Raw genomic sequence first — 19,894 nt, 5'->3', positions numbered from 1 at the left:
AGAGATGATTTCTTTGGTTACAGGCACAAAAGTCAAAAAGTATGGTGTACATATATTTTTTTTTTTTGAAACTGGTACATATATTATATTGCATGTGGGTATGATTCTTTCCAGTGACTGCAAAATATTTCTAAAATAAATAATTTATTTGCATAAATAGAAAATGTGTGTAGAGTGTGATGGCGAGACATGTGGTCCGAGTAAACAAAGTCGCCGGGTAGACGCACGAAGTGCCTTATAGTGAGCCCACACGTACATTTTGTGGAAAATCAACGTTTACGATTATATACGACAAAACGAAAATCAACGTTGGGTGGATTATATGTTGACCATAAAACACTGTTTGTATATCTGCTCGTAAAAATTCTTTTCAATTTTTTTTATTAATTCTGGATATCTCGAACTCTAAAAAAACCCAGACTAATTTTCAAATAGAAGTACAATGCATAGATAAATTCTATTTTCGAATATTCAAATGAATCAAAAACAAAAATCCATGTCAATATTAAATATCTAGGTAAAATATAATTTAATTTCGTATAACAGATGGATTAAATCCGAAACGTATCGGCGTCCCAAACTCTTTCTCTACCACTTAACCATAATGTCTCAGATTCTTTATTCCATTTTTCCAAACAAGATTTATTTTGTAATTTCTTTACTTTTCTTATAAAGATTTAGATTTGTTAATATGTGCACGCACACAAAAGAAACTTCTTAAAGCCTTGGTTAATCTTGTTTAGGTTATCATATCAATTTCTAGTAGTTGTTTTCACAAAAAACCTAATAATTGTAATGTATACTAAGAATTCTTTTGCGCAAAGTATTTATAAATATAATATTAATTTATTTTAAAATAAAATTTTGGTTTACATTTTGGTATTATTTTTTGATATTTTATTTTATGTTTGAAGAAACCTATAGAAATCTGGGTTTTTTTACCGCTTAAAACATTTATGGGTAGTTAATGCTATTTCGAATCGATGATAGAAATTCCAGCTGAAACCTCTTTACTAATAGAGCAAAACAGTTTGGTTAAGGCTGTACCAATCAAAACCGATAAATTTTATTTCTGAACAAATATAATTTGATGTATCGTTTGATTATTTTTTTCATCTAGAAATATAACTGTTAAAATATTGGTTTTGCGGTTAATTTTTGTAGTGTTAACCAAGTATTTATAATTTTTTAACATGTTACATCATCTACCAAACTTGAAAATCATACGTAAAACAGAAACATTGGTTTTAGTTAGCTTTAAGGTTTGTTGCTCAAAAAAAAGTTAGCTTTAAGGTTTAAATTTTGATTAACTATTTAACCTTCTTACAAAAATATATGAATTATATGCCTAAATCTGACAGATATCATGTATATATAACTTCCAGATTTTTAAAATAGTTCATGATGTGAAAAGTTCTTAAACTTAATTTGACTACATACATCCTCCAGACTATATTTATATACTTCGATAAATCATTTGTAGCACAATGATTAATTAGTGTTTTAATGTATTTTAACTACAAAATATGTGATAATTACTAGACAGTAAACTGCAGTACTCATTTGCTTTTGGTTCCGTAATTCGGTTAAAGTTGCATGTTGACGAACAATTTCTTTAATATATGTCTGTTTAAACAAATACTATTATAATATTGATCTTTTATGATATAACCTAATTAATTAGTATTCTAAATTTTACCTAACATAATTTTTATTTTGAACTCATATCTGTCTTGGCTTTGAAAAATAGTCATCGAGTAAGTATTTTCTTAAGCTAAGAGAAATATATAAAATTAATTTTTAGTTAACATGTGATTTACAAAAAATGTTACTGAGATTATAACTCATTCTAGAAGTAATATCATTAAAATATTTCAGTCATTACTTACTTTTTAAAACATTTAAATAGAAGGAATCATCAAACATTATATTTATTTATATTTTAAATATTTCTTATTTTACTATATTTTTTTACAAAATCTACTTCTTATTATTTAAATAACTAATTAAATTAATATATATCATTGACATATTAGAAATAAACTTACTTTATTTTTTAATTAAAATAATAATAAAAGTTTATAATTTTTTAAAATTTATCAATTCAAAGTAAATTAAAATATCTATTATACATCACTAGTTACAATCAATACACTATATAATAAATTTATACAAAAGTAGTCAATTTTTTTTTAAATATTTATAACTATTATTATTTAATAGTTTATATATTAAAAAAATAATTTTTTGTTGGGATAATAATTCTGCAGAATCTAATAACTCCTTAAATGTACACCAAAAAAAGTAAATATAAAACAAAAATATTAGATTTGACCGGGCGAAATAGCTCATGTAACGTAATGCAAGTTGACTAACGCGTTCACACACACTTAAGTTGATTAAAGTGTTTGTTCAAAGTTTACGGGTCAACGAAAGAGGCCTTCGGCAGGTTTCATTTCAACATAGCTATTATTTTTTTCCGACTAAAACATACCTATTAATTGACACCGAGGAATTAAACTTTCTCCTATGTTTCCAAACTAAATAAAGTTATGAAACTCTTTTGATGGGGTAAAAATCATGGACGTACTAGCTGGATAAGTAAATTAAACACCAAGCAACTAAATAATTAATTAAATACTCTTTTGTGTTAATCACGAATCAAGTCGGATGGTACGTTTCAAAATTTTCAAAAGATCTGAATTCGAATTTGTTGTCACTCAAATTATTTTAACTTGTGTTCAAGTTAAGAAAACACTCTTTTGTGTTTCTAGTTTGAAATCAAGGTTTCAGCTATATCATATTTACTTCGGTTATCGAGTCCAGAGTAACATCATTGGACGTGCTCTAACAAACATTAAACTTACAATAGCACGTACTGTGTGATGGATCATAGAACAAGGTGGGGTTTGGTGCTTTTGTCCTGTTCCCGAAATAGTAGCGGATATTATAAATAGTTTAACAGGACCATTCTTCCACTAATTTTCCTCTTAATACTAATTCTTTCAATAATATAATTTGGTAGAATATTGGATTTCCTTTCCGATTACGGGTCTTGTTTCTCTCACGGTCAATTACAGATTAAGTGCGTAATAGAAACTTGCTAAATTTTGGCATATACAATAAGTACATGTGTTCACATTCCGTAGAATAAGATATTCTTTTTATCCCATGGTTAATGTTTTGGTATTTTCAAAGTTCAGATTGATTTGTTGATACAATTTTGGCTTTGAATAGTAACCAAAAGAATAAAAGGAGAATACAATATTTCTTAACATTTTTTATAAAGAGAAATAGTTTTTGTTTTCTGTTCATTTTTTTATAATGAACTATAGAACAAGTCTGTTTTTAATAGTTTTGATTAAAAATCATCATTTCTCATTCTTCCCAAAGTTTTATTCATATTCATTTTTTTCTATATATTCCTCACGTTCTTATGTTGTTTACCAGTTACACCCATTGTTTTTAATATAGTACATGTTTATTTTTCATTATACTGATATGAATTTAATAGCTATTTAAATATGGTTTATGATATTCAAATAGCGATCAAACGAAATATTAATGCAAAACCACTATGATATATTTTTATCAAAAAAAAAACCACTATGATATATTGATATATGATTTGGTATGTTTGAAAATATTTTCCTTATCAACATGCATTGATTTCTTTTCATATTACCAAAAGTCAAATTACCATTGTTATTCATAACAAGCGAATCTAGTTTATTTTCTGTTAACGTTGATCCTAATTTTAATTTATTGCAACCACATGATAATCTACAACTGAGTTTTTACTCTCTTTTATATTTTACATACCTACTTGGTTACGACGTCGAACGTTTACATAGCTGCAACCTTATTATAAACCACTAGAATACGAGGTCTGGTGATGATCTACAGCTGATTTGCATTTACCGTGGCTAAATTATGATCAATAAGACCAACGAAAATACTAAAATGCAAATATTTACATTTCTCTTAGTAATATTGCTACTCAAGTTCGATGACCGACGTCCAAGTTAATTTGGTAATTAGCAGACGATCGATCAACTTATAATCTCAGAATTTAGCTCCAAATTATGTGATGAAATATGTTATTGAAAAATTTGTATTAGTCTATAAGACAATTAATACTGCATCGACGGGAGACTGGACAATTACTAAAACTATATTTGGACGTTGAAGGAATGTATGTGTACAAAATATCCAAGATTCTTTCCATCGTAATTACGATGAATTGAGAATCTGAGATATTAATTCTTCCGGCGTTCTTATGTACCATAACTTTTGTCAATACTTTGACTTCACACGTTATCTATTTTTGCAATACATAACACAAGGTGTCAAGGTTCCTGCCTTCCTGGTATTGAATTGACAAGGTTGCAACCAGCGTTTTTACACTGGATTGTCGTTTTAACTCGTTCACTTTATGTCAATATCCAATAGTAGTAGTAATGCATATGGGTTATCTGTCTTATTAAAACAGAAACATTATGTTGGACCTAACATTTGTTTTGTAAGTTTTTAAATTAAATACACTTTTATACTTTATAGTTAAACATACATTAAATCACTAATGTTCCTTGCTACTATCCATGTTTCCAAACAATATACTTATTTCTTTATACTATTATCAATGTTTCCAAACAATATATTTTTTATACTACTATCAATATTTCCAAATAATACAATAATTAATCTTCGTTATTTTATATCTATCATTTTCTCTTTAAAATTTGTAGAATTGTCATAATTTCATAAATTGTAAAATAGTAAACTTTAAAATTTCGATTATAAAATTATAAATTATGAAACTATTACAATTTAAATCCAATTAGATTACATATCGGTCATCCATTAGTTCAATCGGTTAGTCTTGGGGTTTAGTGATTTTTTAATATGAATATTTTAAAAACATAAATTGAATTGTCAGATCTCCGGATTAACCGGTATAATCATAATCGGGTTGAATTTAAAAACACTGATTTAAATGCAAAATATTTTAAATACACACTCTTTAAAAATTACCAAAATATTTGTTAAATTATTAGTGAAATTTTTCATCGTAAAATATTCCGCGCTTCAAAAGCGCGGGTCAAAATCTAGTGAATATTTATTAGAAATGCATGAAAATGAGTTTTCAATTTTTTTTTAAAGAGTTATCGGAATTGGATATATATGTGTCCCAACGATTACTAGATCTTATTACTTGTATATCAATATTTCGAATATAAGCAAGAATATTTCGAAAACTGAGTCGTGATACAATTGTTAACTAATTTAAATATATAATTAAAAATATAATATACATTAAATTTAAGTCCATGAATTATTTTTCATCAAAACATGAGAATCAAAGTGTCTAGTACAAACAAAATTTTGATATTTGTTAATACTCATGTTCAAGTTTTCTTGCTAATGTTTATTTTTGCACAGCCCCCGATAAATACCAACAAACGACGATAATGAATACTTTTTTGAAGGAAAAGATAGTGCTACTTTCGAACGTTATAAATGTTTACCACATGTTAGTGTTCAACTTAAATCACTTGTCAACAACCATATTCATAATCTCTTCTTTTTGTATAAAATAAAATTAAGCACGAAAAAAAGGAAGGGAGTAATGATGGCTTTTTTTTGTATCAACCGGAGTAATGATGGCTATCTAGTTTTTCATTATTATTTTTATCTACAAAAGCCAATTTTTGTACAAAAAACGAAAAACCATATTTATCAAAAACTCTAAATTAAAAACCAATAATATTCTCAAAAAATTATTTATAAAAATTTATAGTATATATTTTTTTAGGAAATTGTTGCAAATATTTTTTGAGGATAATAAATATAATAGTATGTTTTGAAAAGAAAATGATAAAGGAGAGAATATACATGAACTAATTGTTTTTTTGTTTTGAAATATTTCCTAAATTAATTGTTTAGTTGATATTAGTTAATTGTGCTGTGCATAAATATAAAATGATACGATATTGTAATTATGTCATACAACTAAAAGCAAAATCTTACAAGAGATCCTACTTTAATAGTATAGATCATTTTGAGAAAAATAAAAATAATGTTTTCAAATTTAAGAAAATACTATTATGACCTCAATTTATTTTGAATTTTTATTGTACAAATTAATCTATAATTTATATAATTATCTATAATATTAATATTTGTGTTTTATATTTTACTAAATTTATTAATATTTTTTTTTAAATAGTTATAAGTATATATAAATTTAGTATCCTGTTAACAATTAAATTTATGTATATAAGAAAGGTTTAGTTAAAATAAAAGTATAATTGGTTAAACCTATAGAAGAGTCTATACTAATTTTTAAAAAGATATATAGCCACGGATAAATTATTTCCCACGGTATTTTAATAGGCCGAAAATAACGACATTTATCAATATAGATATGTAAAAGAATTCTTGTAAAAAAAAGATATGTGACAATTTGACTTAATTTCGATAGTAAATAGATTAAATCTAAAACGCGTTAGCATCCTAATCCTGTTTTTTTACCATTCAAGTACAAGATCCTAGATCTTTTAATGGTTTTTCAGTGGTTATATTTTTCTTATTGTTTTATTCCATCAACTCATTCTCTATATATAAGTTAGTAGTCTAATGGTAATCTCGGCGAATCTACATATAACAGCAAGGGTGCAGTTGCCACCACAAAAATAGAAAACTAAACTTAAAATGCATAAAAGATGTCATAAATTCTTTCATGATTGGTTAAGATTTTATAATACTATATTTCCACTAAGACGTATTTTATTATACTTAGTTATCATTTACAATTTAGAACTTTACTATTGTATATGAAGACATGATGATTGTTTATCTTGTCTGGCTTACTATTTTAAATATCTTGATTTATCAATTAAAATATGATCGATACAACTTTAATTTAAGTAAAATTAGATTTTAATCCGCATTTTAAAAGTGTAAAAAATATTTTTAACAAAATATAATTTATAAAATCAATATGTTCTAACATTTTTAATAAGTAGTATTTTAACATTTTATTTTAATGTATTTGAAAACTATATAATTATATTATTTTATTTATATTAAATATGAAAGTTATATAAGATGTTATTTATTTTTTTAATTATTTTATTCTGTTTTGTTATGAACTTTTAATAAAATTTCCCTAATTATTTTGATTAATTATGTGATATATACTTATTTGATAAACTTTTAATTATAAAACTTATTTGACGTCATTCTAACATTTTTATTTGCTTAAAACTTATTTGATGTCAACTTAAACCAAATATTATCTCATGTATACAATTATTAATTATATAATTTTAAGAAAAAATAATCTAAGAATAAAAATCTAATATTATAATTTTACTAAGTTTAAATGAATGCAATTTGTTTATATGAAAATAAAATAATTCATTAATTTTATATTAAAAATAATATAAAAAGTCAATAAATTGACATCAAATAAAGTTTATGATATTTTTTTATCAAATAAGTATATATCACATAATTCATCAAATGTGTTACAGAAATTTTATTAAAATTTAATAACAAAACAGTTTAAAATAATTAAAACAAAACTGAATAATACATTATATAACTTTCATATTAAATGAGTAATTCTTAATATAAATAAAATAATATATTTATATAGTTATCAAATACACTAAAATAAAAAGGTTAAAACACTACTTATCAAAATTTTATAAAACATACTGATTTTGTAAATTAGATTTTGTTAACAATAATTTTACGCTTTTAAAATGTGAATCAAAATATAATTTTAGTTAAACTATCGTCAAGTACATCATATTTTTATTGATAAATAGAAGATTTAAACAGTCACTGGCGTCTACATCATTTTCGGATGAATAAAGTTAAACTCGTGATGTTAACTACATAACATCACTAAATTGAAAGATGTTGTCATGCATAACATATATTTCGTGTAGTTAGGTATGCATTAGTTTGGTTTAATGGTTAACCATCTGATAGCGAATACTTCGTATAGTCAATAATCATTTTTCCATTTTAAGATGTTTTGGTCGATAGTACTACTTAATATATCTCTAATCATTGATAATAAGTTTTAATGAGTAATATTAATGTTTAGTTTCTAAACATTAAATGGGAATATTCGTCATGAGCTTTTTCCCTCTTCTACGAACCCAAGCTGCTAACAACTTCCAAGTTCCAATCAGCCTTGTGTGAAGAAGAATGATATACAGACAATGACGACACTGGTACGATTCTGGAGCATATTAGCATGTGATCATATTATAGTAATTGTCATACTCCCTCTATTTTTTAAAGATACATATTTTAAACTTTTCACATATATTAAGAAATCACATTAAAAATGTATTGATTTTTGTGAATAACAATTTTCCATAATCTTTAACCAATAAAAATCCAATAAACACAATTAATTTTCTTGAAGTTAACAGATTTTCATTAAATAATACATTGAAAAAGTAAAAAATGTATCTTTTTAAAACAAATTTTTTTCCTAGAACATGGATCTTTAAAAAACAGAGGGAGTATTTCATAATAGTTTGGCTTTCCAAGGGGTTTTAGCTGGAGTAAATACGATATTTAGATTCTGCCTTCGTATTTAGCATATTTGAAATATGAGGCATGAAATACAACGATGATTAAAGGACCCAAAGTAACCAGGTTAAGAGATGATTGAACATAGTCAGTGCCTGCTTTGATACTGTCCAAGTCAAAATTTAAAACTATGCATTTTATAGATTTTATCAATACTACAAAAAAGTAGAAATAGCATAAATATTTATATTAAAAATCAATACTCACAATCTATTTATAAAAACAATTATATTAAAGTCTAAATGCTTCTACACTTATGTATGGGGTTCGACTCCCAGACTATGCAATTTATTGCAGATTATCTTAAATCTAGGTTTCAAGTTCCAGAGAGAGCGTGATTTATTAGGCAACTATGCAGATTATGGAAGGAAAGATTACAGACAACTATGCAGATTATGGAAGGAATGATTACAAGGGATCTTCAACATGGTGCAAGTAAATCTGGTCAGACGTGGATCTTCATAGGACAGTTCAGATGATGCAGTTAGTCGTAGATCTTCATAAGACATGTAGTATTGTCGGTTGTCGAATCGTCTGTGTAATCTTCCTAATAATTGTAATATCATAATAAATCAGCTTTAAAAAAACAATTATATTATATACACGTATTGTTAGAAATATAAGTTTATTTACATTTTTTCTGATTATATGGAAGACCGCAAATCTTTATTAGCATCAATTTCGAAAAATTTCTCTCAGCTGTGGCGATTACACCGAAATGGTTAACAATATGCGACAAATAATTTATGTGTTTCGAATTTTTTCGGACATTGATTCTCGATTTTTTTTTAGTTTCTTAAACAAATCATCATCAATTATACATGAAAGCGTAACATTTCTTAAAAAAACTTCAGATTCAAATATGATATCTTCAAAATATCTTCGCTTGCATCTATTAACTTTTTAAAAATTTAAAATTCATAATTTTGGAATCGTTCAAATCTGAATTCAAAAGAAATTAGAACTGGAACTTTAACAAATTTTATTCTAACTAAAAATGCATAATAAATTATATTTTAATAGAAAAAACATATAAAGATTTATTTAATTATAGATACAACTAATTTAAAAAAAAATATATGGTCCACTAATTTGGATATCCTAATCCTTTGTTTGGATGGCTTGCTTTTTGGGTAGTGAACATAGTATGACGTCAGTGGAGAACCCTCGTGCATTCGTTAGTGGCTTTGTTGGTTACAGTTTTTTCTGCTATTCTCAGTTTTGTAAGGCCCGAACTATTTTTTTTTAATTTTGTCCAAATATCTTTTTTTGTCAATTTATTTTGTCCAAATCATAATCTCATTTTTGGTTTTTCTTTTTTTTTTTCTTTGGGCTAAAATATGCTTTTATAAAAAGTTTCATAAACCTCGATTAAATACTTCCTTTTTAATTAATTCATGTGAACTGCTAAAAATTTTAAATTTTCAAAATGAAAGTCATTTTAACATTTAATCTTAAAAATTGTCCATTTTATCTTCATTTATATTGATTAAGTCATTTTGGATACAAAAGTTATTGTTACAAGAGTATAACACAGTTGATCTTTTTTGCATGACAAAAACAACTTAATTTTAAAAGTTAATTGTTAAATAATATAGATATTCAACACTATTATGAACTCAAAACACCAAACTGTAGTCAGCTAACTTTCATCATACCAATTATTATGCTTAGTAATCTAACATTTAAATTATCTTTTGAACTCAATATTCTAAACATACATTAATAACCTAATTTGATATGTTCAGAAATTGTCTTAAAATCAATTTATTTGAGTTGTTTCTTAACATTTATACATATATTTTGTTTTCGTTTTTATTTTGATTTATAGGTAGTTATTTATATAATTGAAACTACTATTTAAAATTAAAGTAATCTTTTTGAAATAGTATAAACTATCTCTTTTCAAAAAAAAAAAAAAAACTATCTCTTGTGTGTTCTGTTGAAAGTAAACCTTTGGTAAGTCATGTATTAAAATATATTTCTTATTATTTTTACAATAGTTAATTCTTAAAAAACGTGTTCATGAGAGAAACACTCTAGGTTAATCTAGTTACGTACGCTTAGTTTCATAACTATCGTGGGATAATATTATTATCTACTATACCTGAGCAGTGTGACCTGCTTTTACACCAATATTTGACTTTCTTCATCCCTTATTTATTTCTTAGCATTATGCGTATATGGTATAGACTATCACATGCATCTTTACAATCATAATAATTTCGTTTAAACATCAAAGCTATACTTCATATCAGCTCACATGGGCCTGCAAGGATGTAGTTTCTATATTAGAATTTCTTTCCAAATGGTATAATTTATTACCACCACCGACCGATGATTAAAACGCATCTAATGTTTATCCCATTGCAATTCGGATACATTCAGAATAATTTCTTTTAAGAAATTTTTGTGATCAAGTTTCAAAAAGAAAAGAAAAGAAAGAAGAAATTTGTAATCTTTCCAAGATATTAATGTCTTGAATTATATTAACCCAAACTTCATATATTTTGTAGAACGTTAAATAATCAACATTTTCAAGTTGATCTTTAACAGTTCAAGAGAATAATAGTCTTACACTACACAAACATAACCTTCATATAGGGTTACTAAATAAGATCGTTACACAAACCTATATTTGCTTTATATTATTCAAGAGAATAATAGTCTTGAATTATACAACGAAACTTCATGAAACACTGCTCAGACCTATTTACAAATCATATAAAGTTATCCAAGAGAATAATATAGTCTTGAATACAAACTAAGCTTCAAACAACGTTAAATGATAAAAAAACATTACTCTCAAACACACTTTTATCCACAAATCAACACATTAATTAATTATAATAAAAACACAATTATAAACATCATGCATGCATTCTAAGGCGATCAACTTCAGCGCAATATAAACTGCATTTAGTTACGCGGATTAAACGTCTGGGAAATCGTAGAAGCTTAGTGGTGATGATGACCTCCAAGTCGAAGATCAAGATCAAGATCATCATCTTGATCAGGCTTAGAATCTCCAGCATCCGGTAGGCCCCGGTGACACTCGTTACCGACGTTGACGGATCCGAGCCGTAAGCTCAAATCGAGACCAAGAAACTCCCCTTGAGAATAGTTTCCTCCTCCAGATGATGGTGCTGTCCCAAAGCGTTGTGCGTTGTAGCTAGGGTTTATTGGTGGCTGAAACGTTTGATGATGGTATGACTCATTGGTTGGAAAATATGGAGGTGGGTTGTTGTAGTTAGGGTTTGTGTAGTTTCGGGAGGATGAAATAGAAAATGGAAATGAGTGAGAAGAAGAAGATGAGGAGGAGGAGAGGTTTCTTTCACGTTCCTTACGGTGGATGTTTCTGTGACCACCGAGGGCTTGAGGATTCGTGAAGCCTCTCATGCAGATGTCACACTCGTACATCCGGCGGTTATCTCCGGAGCCGGAGTCAATCTGTTTGTTCCGGCTGTTCATCTCTCTTCTCTTTCTGTTATGGGTCTCTCTCAATATTCAATGTTTTGAACGTGTCTATGCTCTCGAAAACTCACACACAAAAGCTTTTATATATAATGTAAAAGGTATTAAAAGAGTATGCGTCTTTACGGATGCCAACTAGGGCCTTTTATTAATCAAACCAATTTGATATTTTGTTATATAGTATAAGTTACATATGGTAGAGGCCACAATTACATTTGCAAAACGAGAAATCAAGCTACTCGGGGTGTGTTACTAAGGCTTCACATGTGATCATGCACAAAACGATATAAAGCGTACCTTAGTATGAATAGAGCCAAAATGAAGTCATAAATTTGGATCGAGTGTGAAAATTACCAACTATAGTAATTTAACGAAATTGAAAGGTGGCCAGCTTTGTGACAAAAAAAAAAGAAAGGTGGCCAGCTAGTAGTATAAGCTATAGTCCAATATTAAAGTTTGGAGTAGTTGTAATTTGCAATGTGAACATGTTAAGAACTATATGAGAACACAAGCAAAAAATACTAAAGATTCAATATTGCACAAAAATCATTTATTAGGATTTAAGGGACTGTGGTTGTGTTTGAAGTAGCTCAGATAATTTAAAAAATAAACGAGCTATCCCATTAAACTGGGTTGTGGTTGGCAGTACATATGAAATTATGAATTCTCCGACAAAAAATCTTCAATGATTTCGATGATTTCTAAACTTGGAAAGGTAGGCCGATGGTCTGCTGCGTTTAGGATTGCTAAAAGGAATTATTTAAATGCTTTAATTTTCAGAACACAAATTGATATTTCTTGCATATATATATATATATATATATATATATTTTTCTAACATTATTTCTTGCATATATATATTTACTGCTCAGACTCATCTCTTTTTTTTTTGGACAAACCTCAACTTTTATAGATTCTTACTCTCCATGAATGGAAAGAGTGTTTACAGAACATGAAAACAGAACCATATAGGTCAAACAAACAACTATTACAAGGAAGCAAATATAACATAAAAGGATAGGGGCATACAAAACGCTTAAACAACTAATGACGTCGAGAAGTCCTCTGATCTCATCGACCATCGAGCTGTAAAGTGAGATAAAGCCTTGGAATTTAGAGACCACAATCAGTGATATAACTTCCGGGACTGAAGCAGCAGCAAGTGTACAATCAACAATCTTCAACATGGCTACAAAGCCTTTGATTAGAACTTCATTGTTAGAAATATCACTAATCTTCAACATTAGACTCCCTGCAACAAAACTACACAAGGTAGATGATGAAATTGGGAGAGGAACAACCTCCATAGAGGAGGAAACCGGACAATAACTGTCCAACAAGAGCTGATTCACATGATGAATGGATATGTGAGGCATCACTCCATTAAGTTGCCACAACTGAACATATAAGTACTTGAGTACCACAAAGGTACAACTGCACAAAGCAGTAAAAGGACTGCATACTGCAGTAAAGGGGCACACCAAGGCCAATGAGAGACACATAGACAAACCACAAGAGAGTTCAAGATACCAAACCAAGGATATTAACTCATCACCTAACATTAAGTTAGAATATTTCTGAGATAAAACCTGGGTTAATGGACGAGGAAGAGAGACCAGTGTTGCAGAACCAAACACAATGACGGGTGAGTCAGTAGGGCATATGAAATTGCTAGGAACGGAACGTTTAAAACTCCAGTCAACACACCAGCCAAGAATCATACTACCAACGACGGGTGAGTCAGGAGGGTCTGGTGGTTCTGGAGGAGAGAGAGTTTCAAGCGGTGGATATGGTGCAGAGAGAGCTTCAAGCGGCGAATCTGGCGGAGGGAGAGCTTCAAGCGGCGGATCTAGCTGCTCCACCGGAACCAGATCTGGAGGTTCCGGCTCAGAGGGTAGTGAAGGAGGACTCTTTGTCTCTGAAACGAAAGCAGGGGCTGAGACATTGGAGAGGCGAGTTCTCACCTGAGGCAATGAACTAGGAGTGGAAATGGCAGAGACAGGTGAAAGGCTCGTCCTTTGAGCTTTCAAGAGTTCTTCACCTATCCTTGTAATGCTTTGAGTTAACCTAGGTGGAGTCCCGACGAGAAGGAGCATAGCTTCTTAAATGGAGGTTTGGATGGAGACGACGATAGAGACCTTGCAGTGTGAATCCATGGAGGTCGGAGGGTGACCTTGAAGCGGCACCTTGGGTGGTGTGCCAGAGAGAAAAAGAGTCTCTAGGGCGAAATTGTCTTGTGGTCTGCAAAATGGAAGCTACATTGGTGAAAGAATCAAAATCCAGACTAATTTTGGAGATATTGTTGTTCTTTGAACCAACGTATAGTAACCGTGTGTCTCAGATTAGTTTTAGTGAGACTAGTCAGATACTTGAGAGTGCACACAAAAAAAAGAGAGTCAGATACTACAGATAAGTGATGCTAATTTCATTGAGTTTGATCAAATTTTATATATCCAACGATACATGATATAATATAGAAATCAACAAAACCAGGTCCCACTTGTGTGTTAAACATGAATATTGTTTTTTTTTAAACACTGTACCCATTACATCGTCAAACATGAATATCAGTTTTTTCTTTTTAAAGAAAAACCAAAATATCAGTTTTTTTTCTGTCGTCTATCAGTTTTGTTTATCATGTGCGATAATGTCATCAAATTAAATATCTGGTTCTTATCTGGAACGATACATAAATACAACCATAGCTTCGTTCTTTTCTAACACCTAATCCAGTGAAGATTAAAGTGTATTTATACCCAAAAAGAGTTGAAAACAATAACAACGTAGAAACAATATACTCTTGGTGCAAAGAAAAAAAAAACAAAAGAACAATCTACTCTTAAGAAACGTAACAAAAATGATTAGTAAATAAGTTCAAAAAATTGATTAGTAATATATGTAATTTTGTTCAAAGGTCAAATTGTAGATTTACGCTAACCACTTAGTTAATATTCAAAACAACATCAGCTGGTTCGGTTTTCAACCTTTCTCTTCACTTCTCTCATGAATGATGTCGCTCGTCCTGTGTAAACTTCGTTCTACACATTTTTCAGGCAACAAGGTCCGTACCATTCATTCTTTGCTACTGTATTCTCAGAGTAGACATAAGGTGTTCGATAAAATGCCTAAGTGAGTTTTCTCCATAGTATCTTCTACTGAATTTGATGTTCTCTGTTGCAGACTTACTTGCAGCGTTACGTATCCACAGAAAGCTATGGATAATGCAATCTCTTAAAGCCTTTTGTTTTAACACTGTTAACTTCTGGCTTGGTGAAAAAAAAGGAAACTTTTGCAAAACCAAGTTGCTCTAGTTCGATGTGTTTTGCTCGAGCAAGAGAATCCTTTCTCACTCTCTATGTACCATTGTTTCAGCTGCTTATAATAGTACTCAGGTATCTACTAGTTTTTTGTGTGTGGTAATTTTAGCATGTAAGAAGGAGTCAACCTCAAGTTTGGTCGTTATCACCTATCACCGTCATGCTAACATCTTCATTGCAAAGAAATTCAAAATCTGGCTCCCACTAGCGTGGACTTGGACTCTTGATTATTAGTTAGACTACTTTGACCTCTATCATTAATTTAACATTGCATCTTAAGGACCAACTTTGTGAGAAATCCATTGCCAATTTTTTTCCATCTTGCAAGTTTCAAGTTCTTGAAACTATGTGGGCACATGGCACCTTGCTCACTTTTTTTACACTCTCTCTCTTGTTAGGAGAATCATGCTGTCAGACAGATACTCTGCTTCAGGGGCACTACTTGAAAGACGGGCAAGAGCTGGTTTCGGCTTTCAATATCTTCAAGCTCAAGTTCTTCAACTTCAAGAACTCGACGGACTTGTATCTTGGTGTTTGGTACAACAATTTGTATCTGAATGATATCCAGGACAGGCCTGTCTGGATTGCTAACCGTGACAATCCGATTCCAAGACGCCCTGGGAGCCTCACGGTTGACTCTCTTGGTAGATTGAAGATTTTAAGAGGATCATCAAGCCTGCTTAACTTAAGTTCTACGGAAACCACTGGAAACACAACCCTTAAATTGTTGGATTCTGGAAATCTCCAGCTCCAGGAGATGGGTTCTGGTGGATCAACGAGGGTTTTGTGGCAGAGCTTTGATTATCCGACTGATACTCTTCTCCCTGGGATGAAACTCGGTTTCAATGTCAAGACCAAGAAGAGATGGGAGCTGAGATCAGGGCTTAGTGATACTTTACCTGCTTCTGGATCTTTTGTCTTTGGGATGGATGCCAACATATCAAACCTATTGACCATCTTGTGGCGTGGAAAAAGGTATTGGGCAAGTGGCCTCTGGTTTAAAGGTCGTTTTTCCTTGGAGGCGTTTAACAACTATGAATCCGTCTTCTCTTTTACCTCAACAGAGAGTGAACGCTACTTCATGTTTTCAGTTGATTCTGAAACAGTGTTTCCCACGATAACGATAGACCAACATGGAGTTCTGCATATAAACAGGCTTGACAGAGAGCTAGCACATGTCCGTTGCTCTCCTTTCACTTTGAGTAAAGAGGTCAGTTCCAGGGATCGGTATAGGCAAGGGTACAGCGATGGGTATAGGAAAGAGTACAGGGATTGGTATGAGAAAGAGAACGAGGATCGGTATAGGGATCAGTATGAGAGAGAGTACCCTGATCAGTATGGGGAAAAACCCAGAGGTTGGTATGAAAAAAACTCCAGCGATTGTTATGGAAACAGTTCCAGGGATTGTTTGCAGGCTGGTTGCACAGTTCCTGACATGGCACATGGGTTACTGAACTGCAATCCCTTTCGTTCTACCTATTTCGAACAGAGAGGACCAGCTTCACTAGGAAATGGAACCGTGCTTAATGAGACTGGTGGAAGAGGACTTAGTTCAGCTGATTGCCATGTTATATGTCTGCAAAACTGTTCTTGTGTTGCCTATGCCTCAACCAATGTGGATGGTACAGGCTGCGAGATATGGACTGACCCTTGCAAGATGTGGTATACTGATCCTGCCAACACCAGGTCGTCTTCTTCTCCTACTTCCAGAACTATATATATTCGTGAACAAGGTCCGACATGTATGCAAAGAGATTCGGAAAATTATTTTCCGGGCTTGGGGGGAGACAGAAAGAATGGAAATCCAGTAGTTTGGCTAATTGTTGGGGCATCTCTGTTTCTAACCATACTTGTGACTGTCTTCATCATCTATCTTGTTCTGAGAAAATATAAACTAAAAGGTAATTAAAAAAAGTGTATCAGAATCACTTTCTTCTCTATGGTGTTGTTACTAACAAGTTCACCACTTCTTTTGTTGTGTGTTTGATGAATTCCAGTAACTGATATATTCCGCAAAACATTCTACTTTTTACGTGGGAAAATCATTCAACTAAGCAAGGCCGCTTTTTACTTTTCAAGGAAGAAAATCATTCAACCAAGTAAGGCGGCGTTTAGCTATCTATGGAGAAAAATCATTCAACCAAGTAAGCCTCTACTGAATAAATTTTTCTGTAAGGTTATTTGTCCTTGTGGAAACTAACAATAGTGTTTGTTATATTATATAGTGAATGGTTTCATTGGGAGGAGGCTTCTAACACTGAGGTATGGTTCAGCGGTAGACCGCGAATTGTTACTGCGTGAACTGGGAATTGATAGGAGAGGCAGACACAGGAGAAGTGCAAGGAAGAATAATAATGAACTTAATATTTTTAGCTTTGAGAGTGTAGCCTTGGCAACAGATTACTTCTCTGATGAGAACTTGCTCGGTGAAGGAGGTTTTGGTCCTGTCTATAAGGTATTGTTAGATTCTTCAGATTATTAACTTCAAATAGATTTTGATGTTTCCGCTACTTTCTTGAAGGGGATGTTGATAAGCGGGGAAGAAGTGGCTATCAAGAGACTATCAATGGCATCAGGGCAAGGACTAGTGGAGTTCAAGAACGAGGCCATGCTTATTGCAAAACTTCAACACACGAATCTCGTTCAGTTGCTAGGATGTTGCATTGAGAAGGATGAGAAAATGTTGATTTACGAATACATGCCCAACAAGGGCCTTGATTACTTCTTGTTTGGTGAGCTTTCTTTAATATGCCAAGAATCTATGTTGGAAGAAACTGATCTGAAAGCCAAATCTATTGCGCAGATCCATTGAGGAAAAATGTTCTGGACTGGAGGCTGCGGTTTAGGATCATGGAAGGGATCATTCAAGGGCTTTTGTACCTTCACAAGTACTCGAGATTGAAAGTAATACACAGAGACATCAAAGCCAGTAACATTTTGCTGGACGAGGATATGAATCCCAAGATATCGGATTTTGGGATGGCTCGGATATTTGGAGCCCAAGAATCCAAAGCCAACACCAGAAGAGTTGCTGGAACATTGTAAGTTCTCACCAGAAACAAAGAGAGGGTTCCTTTGATCAGGTTTTGATTGAGTTTCTTGTGTTTGATATATATATATATATAGTGGCTATATGTCTCCTGAGTACTTCAGAGAAGGGCTATTCTCGGCTAAGTCAGATGTGTTCAGCTTTGGGGTTCTGATGCTTGAAATTATTTGTGGAAGGAAGAACAATAGCTTCCACCATGAATCAGATGGACCTCTCAATCTCATAGTTCATGTAAAATCTTAATCTCTACTTCTTTCATTCATTTGTTAGCATTTTGCTTGTTTACTTACTCTTTGGATCTTTTAAACTCTGTTTTCAGGTTTGGAATCTGTTTAAAGAGAACCGAGTTGGCGAGGTGATAGATTCTTCTTTGGGAGATTCTGCACTTGAGAACCCTCAAGTGTTGAGATGCTTTCAAGTTGCTCTCTTGTGTGTACAGGAAAAGCCAGAAGACAGACCAAGTATGTTAGATGTTGTGTCCATGATATACGGCGACGGAAACAATGCTCTTTCTTTGCCTAAAGAGCCGGCTTTCTATGATGGTCCCCGGAGAAGCTCGCCAGATACAGAAGTTGCGCAACATGAGTCGGATAATGCATCAGTAAATAGAGTTACCATCACGGTGATGGAAGCAAGGTGAAACTACAGTCATTGGTGTTGTAATAATTTATTTAGTCATTGGTGTTGTAATAACTTATTTAAACTCAGTTAATGTTTGTAAGCTTAGCTTGCATCTTCTTCTATGCATACAACGATAATAAATCTCTAGATAGAATATGTTCTCCCTCTGTTTCAGTTGAGATGAAGTTTTAGAGAATGTTTTGTGTTTCAATTTACACGAGGTTTTGGGACTTTTAATGTAAAAGTTAATAAAATAATTTCTGAGAATAAAATTATTTCTATTAACATGTGACTCTTTGTATTCATTGGTGAGAATATCATTACTTTTGTGTAATCAAGTTCTTTGAATAGAAGTAATATATTTTTAATGTGTGTTTTAGACAAAAACTTCATCAAAACTGAAATAGAGGAAGTAATTTTTACATGATAGATATAAAGTAAATGTCACCAACATTATTATTTGATACCAAAGATTTTGGCAAGATATAAAGTTATATTGATCTTGCATTTATCAAAACCAATTGCTTTGATAGTAAAGAGGACCAAACTTTTTATTTAGCAACATAACTTTTGTAGTTTAACTAAATCTCTAGATAGAATATGTTCAATCATAGTACAATTTTTTTAAACAGACAAGTTAATTAAATAAATTGTTACAAATAAGAAATATTCAAAATTGAATGACAAGTATTTTTCAAATATAGTTGGCAACCAGAGTTTTTCTATTGTTTGATTTATGTACTCTTCAAAGATATTAATATCATCTAAATCTAGATCAGATAAATCACCCAAAAATTATAGATCACGTCAACTT

The 19,894-nt window shown here is 31.0% G+C and overlaps 2 protein-coding genes across 2 annotated transcripts; one reads left to right on the top strand and one right to left on the bottom strand.

Moving 5' to 3' along the window:
* Nucleotides 1-11,577: 11,577 nt before the first annotated feature.
* On the bottom strand, nucleotides 11,578-12,090 carry LOC108861745 (zinc finger protein GIS3). The gene has a single exon (XM_018635691.1). It carries the CDS (start codon nucleotides 12,088-12,090, stop codon nucleotides 11,578-11,580), a length of 513 nt encoding a protein of 170 aa, XP_018491193.1.
* A 3,481-nt stretch (nucleotides 12,091-15,571) lies between these two features.
* Nucleotides 15,572-19,295, top strand: LOC130512444 (G-type lectin S-receptor-like serine/threonine-protein kinase CES101). The gene is made up of 7 exons (XM_057010443.1): nucleotides 15,572-17,311; nucleotides 17,408-17,554; nucleotides 17,636-17,865; nucleotides 17,932-18,142; nucleotides 18,214-18,451; nucleotides 18,537-18,690; nucleotides 18,779-19,295. Exons 1-7 carry the CDS (start codon nucleotides 15,757-15,759, stop codon nucleotides 19,097-19,099), a joined length of 2,856 nt encoding a protein of 951 aa, XP_056866423.1. The 5' UTR covers nucleotides 15,572-15,756; the 3' UTR covers nucleotides 19,100-19,295.
* The last annotated feature ends 599 nt before the right edge of the window (nucleotides 19,296-19,894 follow it).

This window comes from Raphanus sativus, chromosome 5 (genome assembly GCF_000801105.2).
Source record: "Raphanus sativus cultivar WK10039 chromosome 5, ASM80110v3, whole genome shotgun sequence".
In the NCBI taxonomy this organism is placed as follows: Eukaryota; Viridiplantae; Streptophyta; class Magnoliopsida; order Brassicales; family Brassicaceae; genus Raphanus; species Raphanus sativus.
The sequence above is the reverse complement of the archived record's forward strand: the minus strand, read 5'-3'. Positions and strand labels throughout refer to the sequence as shown.

Coding starts and splice junctions, on each gene's coding strand:
- LOC108861745 (XM_018635691.1), bottom strand. CDS start 12,090: ATGAACAGCCGGAACAAACAGATTGACTCCGGCTCCGGAGATAACCGC.
- LOC130512444 (XM_057010443.1), top strand. CDS start 15,757: ATGTGGGCACATGGCACCTTGCTCACTTTTTTTACACTCTCTCTCTTG. Junction 17,555..17,635: donor GAGAAAAATCATTCAACCAA/GTAAGCCTCTAC, acceptor TATATTATATAG/TGAATGGTTTCATTGGGAGG. Junction 18,691..18,778: donor CTCTCAATCTCATAGTTCAT/GTAAAATCTTAA, acceptor CTCTGTTTTCAG/GTTTGGAATCTGTTTAAAGA.